Source organism: Anoplopoma fimbria, chromosome 3 (genome assembly GCF_027596085.1).
Source record: "Anoplopoma fimbria isolate UVic2021 breed Golden Eagle Sablefish chromosome 3, Afim_UVic_2022, whole genome shotgun sequence".
NCBI lineage: Eukaryota > Metazoa > Chordata > Actinopteri > Perciformes > Anoplopomatidae > Anoplopoma > Anoplopoma fimbria.
Genome location: NC_072451.1, coordinates 13,801,783 through 13,810,051, shown reverse-complemented (window position 1 = coordinate 13,810,051; position 8,269 = coordinate 13,801,783). Strand labels below are relative to the sequence as shown.

General features: G+C 39.9%; 1 protein-coding gene across 1 annotated transcript; it reads right to left on the bottom strand.

Moving 5' to 3' along the window:
* Positions 1 to 256: 256 nt before the first annotated feature.
* LOC129089168 (tissue factor-like) lies at positions 257 to 7,648 on the bottom strand. Its single transcript, XM_054596549.1, has 7 exons — positions 7,496 to 7,648; positions 6,564 to 6,678; positions 5,243 to 5,329; positions 4,658 to 4,767; positions 3,616 to 3,794; positions 2,661 to 2,826; positions 257 to 1,073 (listed from the first exon to the last, which is right to left on the bottom strand). Exons 1-7 carry the CDS (start codon positions 7,560 to 7,562, stop codon positions 940 to 942), a joined length of 858 nt encoding a protein of 285 aa, XP_054452524.1. The 5' UTR covers positions 7,563 to 7,648; the 3' UTR covers positions 257 to 939.
* Between the last annotated feature and the right edge of the window lie 621 nt (positions 7,649 to 8,269).

Below are 8,269 nucleotides of genomic sequence, written 5' to 3'. Positions count from 1 at the left end.
TGAACTGTTCTGTAGAGCGGAGAGGAACTGGAGAGTTGGTGGTTGTTCTCTGTGGGTTTGTCATTACGAGTGACACCTCTCATGGGTTCTGTCAGTCAGATACAGATCGGACTATTGGTAGATGTTCAGAAACATCATGGCTCGCTGCCTCTCCATACAAAAAATAAAGCATGACGAACACCACTGTTGAACATGATATTAAAAAATCAAGGAGAACCTTTTCATTTTTTATTGTTTTATTACTTTTTCATCCATTTGATCAACAAAGGTTACTCTTGTGCAACAAAACAATAAAGAATAATGAATGTGAATGAGGCTAACAGAATAGATGAATATGGATTTGTAGAGTTGCGTTTGCTGATGTTGTAGTTTCTAGAGTCAGCCACTAGATGCCTCTAAAGAGCTTTATTTACTGTCTTTTTAGTGGTTTATTCTTTTTGGTCCTGACAGAACTTAAAGGGAAAGTTTAATCGACAAACAATAAATTGTGAAAAATGTGTTTAGTAAAAACAGTCAACCGGACTGACATGAAGGGTTAAAAGAAGGTAAGGTAAGATTTGGGAAGTTCTACATTTAGTCTGCACAGGAACACAAATCACATGCTGTGGCATTTATTCTACTAAAATTAAGCTGTACTTTTTCTTGATTTACTGATGATCATGAGTCCACATAGGTCATTCACACTCACGGGATGAAAGCAAGAAATGCATAGCATTACATTATCAGAGCAAGCTGCACATGTTCATTTTAATGAAAATGAAAATATGAAATATAAAATAATGACTACAATACACTGTAAACAAAGAGCACAGCGATGTAAAGTTTTTTAGAAACAGAGAAACAAGAAGGAAGACCAGCTCCCTGAGTTTGTAAGACACACACAAAACACACACACACACACACACACACCACACACACACATATACACATGCACTCGCACTAAACAGGTGCCGATGACTGAAATGTGTTTCTCTGTCGGCGGCGTCTGCAGCAGAGGACGGTCACCGTAACAATGATGACGAGGACTGTCAGCAGGATGAAGACTGCACCGATGCACGCTGCTAGACTCAGCTCTGATGGGACAACGATAGTCATAGTTAGACGGATGGATCTATCACTTTAGAGGTGCAATGTGTACGATGTAATCAGCTCTATAAAGCAAGGTCTCCATGTGTGTTTGGATCACCTGACATGAGTTTTCCATGCCACGTTAAAATCTAACCACAACACAAGAAATAAGGAACATTTCTTTCATATTTAAAGCTTTTTATTTTGAATATGTGACAGTTCCTCGTCAACGTTTTTTTGTGATGAACATGCACATGAAACACATTGGGTGGAATTGCACCTGGTACCACAGTGTTTTCAAAATACAAATATCAGCTTAGCTGATGTCAGGCTTGAGGGATACGCAGTGGGTTTGGGTGAGTCACATTTTGGGTGAGTCATGTGTGTTTGGGTGAGTCAATGTGAACATAACCATGTTGGTTTACAAGGAAGCACTCAGAATGTTAGGCAACTCTTAGCACAATGACCACAAAGTACGTCAACGAACAATCTCTCAGCACTTGTTATCCATTAAAGCCACTAACAGGAGCTTCAAGCTTCAAACTATGATACTCTACGTACTCCTCTAGCGTCAGATTTGAACATGTACAGGACGGCATTTCAATAAATGCTCGTTAGATGCATAGTGCCTTTTCAAGATAAACTTTTGTCTTCAGGAAGAGAGACGTTAAGTTGACCGGCTAATAAATGACAAACATGTCATGTGACTACTTATCACATGAGACAAGAACATTAACGTTCAGTAAAACGGGACACAAAAGCTGTGTCCCAATCCAGCGGTTGCAGCCTGTGGAGGACCCAGCCTTCGCGGTCTACCACGGCCGCGTCCTTTAAATACCGCGAAGGCTCGACCGAGCGGTCTCCGAAATGAGACAGTCTGGTCGACAGAGATTTCCTGTTTGCGTCACCAGCTTTTCGCGCCCCCAACCTTTTGCCACTCCCGTCTCCTAGCAACCAGCTGCGGTTGTTATAAAAGAGTATAAAAGAGGTAAAGCTAAGTTAAAAGATTAAAATGGACGAGCTGCTGTAAATAGCACAGCGGCTCCCGGTAGCGTCAGCTGGTTAGTTAATAGTTAATACTTAACCGATCATTTTAACATAAGTGTGATCTGATCAGGTCCCTTGTTTTTAGTTTTAACACTTGTATCTGTAGATATTCACGTGACTTAAAACCCAATAATTACATTTAAATGTGAATTCTCCTGCTGCTGGTCCACTAGTCGCCATGTCGATTAAAATCAAAATCAACTTCACCGGCACACAATGAATCTTGGGATATGTTGGGCTGTGAAGGATCCATTAGTTGTATCCTCCGAATCTGGGAAAAGTAGGCTGAAAAGTAGGCCGCTGTGGCACAATCGGTCTACAAATACAGCCTCCGAAGGATGCGGCCGCTAGATTAGGGCACAGCTAAACAGTGGTCTCCTGGATGAAAGTCCTTAGTTCTTGTGACCCATCCACCACCGTGTGTGGACTATCCTGCTCTTTATAATACGTCACTTGCTCTGAGCATCTAACAAAGACCCAGATGGTATTTGATTGGCTGGGAGTGAGGCCTGGTTGGTAGTGTAGTGTATGGGGAGTGTGTGCACCTTGCAGGACGTAAACGTCTCCGGGTGTACACTGCTGGATGCTCCAGGGTCCCAGCTGGGTGCTTTTGGGTCTGGAGGGGATGAAAGCTGCCACCATGAAGCAGTATATCTGTCCTGCATCCAGCTTGGACACCTCTGCTGTAGTGGAGTTAGATATGATGTCTCTCTATCGGGTAAGAAGGAAATATTACTGTCTCACTGCAACATCTATCTAACTCACCTTTAACATATAGAAATTCTTGACTTGATGAACACGTTTATGTATACAATCTAAAATCAAAACTAAAATCCAAAGTTAAAATCATCTCTTTAGTCTCTAAAGTTTTGGAGACATTACAAGATGAAGTAAGTATTTTGCTAATATCCAATCAGCTTCTGTAGTTGCTCTATTCCAGTATAAACCTTTATACTTATATATACATCATCTTTATTTTATATTTGGGTTGATAATGGAGCAGCCTCCACATGTCTCTGTTTCTCAAAGGCAAGCTCCATCTTCATACAGATCAACCCTAAGTTACCTTAAATTCCTTTCATTCAGTATTTTCTTTTCAAAGCAGGCAACATTATCAATGGCAAAAAGTTTGTAGTATTTGCTACTTCTAGTCCCAGGGAAACGGAAGTTAGAGGTTTTTTTTGCATCTGTACTGTGAAATATTCTCCAGTGAAACATTACATTACATTACAGTCATTTAGCAGACGCTTTTATCCAAAGCGAAACAAAATATTTTAGTGAACGCTAGAACATTTGTAGAAGGTCTTGGGAAAATAGCTGTTTTGACGCTCAAACATGCTGACTTTGACCAAAATGTGAATGTTTGTATTTGAATCCAAGGAACACAACAAATACCATTTACTCTATGATCCTTTTAGTCAGTATTTTCATTATTCAACTAGTTTAATACTCAGGTGAGTCTGTCTCTGTATGACTGAGCTCCATGTTAGAATACGGTACCTTGCCCGTGCTTCCAGACTTGTAGTAGCTTATCTTATACTTGAGGTCCTTCTTGAGAATGTCTCTGATGCTGAGCTGCCTCCCAGTGTCATGTTCCCCGCTCAGAGGATCCGTGATGTTCACAATCACACTGTTCTCATTCACGACCACCACGTTGAAATTCACTACGCTGATGTTACCTGAGGAGAGGAAGAATCACCAACGATGATGAGACTCAGGCTTATTCATGCAGGTTAAAGGAAACTCTACTGCGCTCGCTCTGTGGGCCCATGGATGTGTAAGATTCAGGTCATTTCATAATCGGAGGTTATGGCTGCACAACTAAACGAGACCTTATCGAAATAGCAATATTACCCACTGACTTTTTCAAAATCCTGGTAGATGCAATATTTGTTTCAGGGAACATGTTGATCAAAATGTTTTTACTCGAATATTGTTGAAGTTTTTTTACGTTATGTTATTTAAATTAGGGAATGTAAATTAAAGTAAGTCAAAAGTTCGGAACATATTTCCGAAAACACACACTCTCCCTGCGCCAAACTGAGGCACAATTATTATGCAGAATGATGTTATCTGACACTCACGCTTTTTTTTCCTATTGTGAAGACACGACCCACAACTCTGCCCTTTTATTATTTCTCGCCTCTATTAGTCGGGTTGATTAGGCATGAGCAGTGAGATCAGTTAGGTATAGGGCAAGTTGGTCCAACAGGACATTTATCTGACTGTTGGGGTTTCAGAATAACGGCCGTCAGAACAAAGGCTTGGCACCAGAAGAACAGCGGCATCCTGAGTGAGAGTCCTGTGTTTGTTTGACCACCCAATCCCAACCTCCCTTTTACATGGACTTTGATGCACTTACTAAAGAGAAACATATTTGTGATACATCATAAACAAACACATCCAAGAGGAAATATGTTTCACTCTAGACGTAACTGACGATGGAGATCGTTGTATAATTTTTAACCAGTCTGCTCATAGACAACTCTCATGTGCGTTATAAGTGGAACTCTTTTTTATTGTGTGTGCATGCAATACCTACTCTCTCTATAGGGGTTGAAGGAAGGGGATTTACTGTCATGGGACACATCCGGGTCATAGTCATAGTCATTGTCATCGTCCGGCTCTGTTCTGATAATGGCAGTGTAGGTCCTGTCAATAGGGAACACATAAATATGGGTCGGAGATAAATTATATACATTCAACATGCACGGTGATTGAATTTTGCACAGAAGTATTGTGAAATGAGGCCAAAGCTCAAAAGTCTCAAGCAAGACGGTCAACACTGAGATTAGTTAAAAAGAGAGGACAGGAAGTTCCTCAAATTAAATGTGGGAAGGACAATTATTGAAGTCAATTAAATGAAACTAAGATTAGAATGGATTAGAGATGATGAACTCCAAATATACTTCATATAAATCACAATATACACATATGACGAATCATATGTTCTGATAGATCAACACTAAGCTAAAGATGGGTGAGTTCACATGCAAAATAAAATCTGTAGGTAGATTATAAAATTTGATTGGCATGAGAAATTACAAATAAATGTGAGGTGATAAGTAACAGAACCTACCAGATATATAGGCCCAGTTGAAACGTTACAGATCTAGAGAGGTCCTACCTGTCTAAGGGTTTCAGCTCCTCGGTCAGATCACATTCTGAATCTGATATTCTGATGCAGTGACTCTGCTTCCAGACACTGTCATCGCTGAGAGTCACATGAAAAAGCACACAAAACAGGAGAACAATGACTTAGATAGATAAAAACCTGCTGACTTAGTGATACTTTCTGTCCCTGACATGATCCGGCAGTGTGAGACACAGTGTGAGATAGCTGTAGCACATTAGACATTGCAAATAGATAACAAAATAGAAACCGTGAATATTTAAAAGCCTTTATGAGAAAATTATGGAAGTGTAGAGAGGCACGTTAGACAAAAAAAAAAACATTCTGGTGAACCATTTTGTAAGTCTTATCAAAATTATTTTCAGGTGAAAAAAAAAAGGTTTGCAGGGTAGTTTTTTTTGGTTTGATACATATTTCAGCCACTACCCCATGTTCTAAATAGGACAAAAAGCATTCCCGTTTTAGTCCAGGTGAGTTTTAAATTACATAAATTGCTAATAAACATTATATGTAGCTTGTTTAGATTGGATGGATAAATTAAAACTAACCTAGAAGGAAAAGAAAGTATGCTTTTAGTCCAATTTATGTAGTGGTCACTACAGCCCAACCAGCTTGGATGCCTCATTTTCATCCAGTGTTTATTTGGAGGGCCCATGAAGATTTGCCTTGGTTTTTCAAAAAGTTAAAGAACTGGTCTAGACAAAGCAGAATAATTATAAAAGCGAAGTGAGTCTTTACCCTACTTGAAACAACACTATCATAGTAGCAGCGGAAGTATCGTTATCCTTTACTTAAAGTAAATAAAAGTAGATGTACAATGTTAAAAATACTTTATTACAAGGAAAGTATTATTATATTTATATCATTAAAAATCCACTGTCAAAAACATGACAAATCATTTGTGTAATTCAGAATTTTTATGTCTGTGTGTGATTGTGTGTGTGTGTGTGTGTGTGTGTGTGTGTGTGTGTGTGTGTGTGTGTGTGTGTGTGTGTGTGTGTGTGTGTGTGTGTGTGTTTTTGTGTGTGTGTGTGTGGGACACACTGTGGGAACTCCCCTTATAAAAAACAGAGACAAAATGCACAACCCCATAACGTAAAGCATTACATTTTAGGGTGAAGAGTTTAGGGTAAGGTTTGGCTAGGTTAGGTTTTCGTTTTCTGTTTCCGTTTCGGTTAAGGTTAAGGTAAAAGTTAAGAGTTAGGATTAGGAACTGAATGTCGATGCAATGTCCCCACAAGTCCTGAAAACACAGCTTTATGTGTGTGTGTGTGTGTGTGTGTGTGTGTGCGTGTGCGTGTGTGTGTGGACTCACCTAGAGTACAAGACGCTGTATTTGTAATCAGAAGGTATGGTAGTCCAGACAAGGACGATTTTAAAGTCCAGAGACACCCAGTGTATGCTCTCCTCTTTGGGGGCAAAGTTCTCATCTATAAAAAAACCCCAAAAAAACATTAATTTCCACTCATCCATGGCCTCTAGATATTTTCCCTTCTGTTTTCATTTTGTTAGTGTAGTGAAGTATCATAATGAATACTTATACATCCATGTTGACAGATCTGTTGGAGAAAAACTTTGACATCCACCTCCCCATCCTCCTCTTTCTCATAAACAGATCATAATTAAAATCAGACTTTGCCAGTGGGCAAAGCTGAGTCAGAAGTGAGACTGCTAGAAACAATCTAATAAGTTTGAGATACCTGCTGTCTTGTAACATTCCATCTTGTTCACACTGCGTTCATTTCTTGCAACATCCCAAAAAATGTTGTGGAACATTTAGTTTGGTTCATTAGTGGCTTTAATATTTCCACATCTTAAAAAAATGGCAAGTATTTCATAACCGGAAAAAAAACTAAATCCAAACTTGCATGGGGGGATGACTGTCATCCCCCCATGGATAAAGCTGTGCCCTACAGGTTGCTCATCTGGTAGAGAAAACATAATTAAGTGGCCTCTATCCTGCCCTTTCAATGTAGAAAACATGATGAAGTGCCCTATAGGGTGCCCTTCCAGTAGAGAAAACATATTGACGTCCCTTCCAGAGTTACGTTCCAGTGGAGAAAAGATTATGAACATGATGCCCTACATGCCAAAAAACCTGCATGATGGTGCCCTAACTCATGCAGCGAGTGCACTTTTTATCTATCTATCTATCTATCTATCTATCTATCTATCTATCTATCTATCTATCTATCTATCTATCTATCTATCTATCTATCTATCTATCTATCAATCACATGCTTTTACCTGCAGTAGTGATGATCCAAGCAGACAGACAGACTCCAAGATAAAGCACAGTTTTCAGAGATGCCATGTTACCACAACCTAAAATCCTTCTTCTCCTTTAGTGCTTGATAAGGTAAGATGTTCCTCAGCTGCTCAGACTAACTGTTGTTTCCAGTCAACAGGACAGAGTGTGAGAGCTGTAAATGGGGGAACTGGGGTACGGTTCAGGGTTCCGCCTCGTTCTGCCTGCTGATCCCTCCCACATGCCTGCATGCTGATGGGGGGAGTGTACAACGATCTGTTCAGTTTGAACTCCTCCTTTAACCAAAGCACAGATTAAGAACATGAAGTCCTTAGACTGACACACGACACTTTGAAACTTGAAAAATGTCTCTCTGTGACTGATCGGTGTGTAAACTCACAGAGACATGAGTAATCAGTTACACTCACACTGACCAGAGCCAAATAGATGATTCTTTCTTTATGGGAAGGGGATTCTTGGCCCCATGCTGCTCATGTATTCAACTGTGTTTCTGTGAAAACCAAACAGCTTGAGGACGCGTTGCCTGACTCCTGATAGACCCGGTTCCCAGTGGTCCAGTTCAAGATCTGTACTGGCTTTTAGCTCACCAGGAAACTTGCTCATGTCTTTTTAAACTTGCACTTAAAAACTAGGGAATCAGAACAGTAAAACATGGGCTACTTATATGTTATGCAATATGCAATGCTTATACCAATTATTAAAGGTAGACTATGCAGGAATTTCAAGGTGGATCCTCATTTTAGTGTGAGCCA

Excerpts from the sequence above, each read along its gene's own strand:
- LOC129089168 (XM_054596549.1), bottom strand. The coding sequence starts at position 7,562 with ATGGCATCTCTGAAAACTGTGCTTTATCTTGGAGTCTGTCTGTCTGCT. Across the intron at positions 5,330-6,563 it reads TACAGCGTCTTGTACTCTAG|CGATGACAGTGTCTGGAAGC; the intron begins GTGAGTCCACAC and ends TGTGACTCTCAG. Across the intron at positions 4,768-5,242 it reads GAGCTGAAACCCTTAGACAG|GACCTACACTGCCATTATCA; the intron begins GTAGGACCTCTC and ends CCCTATTGACAG.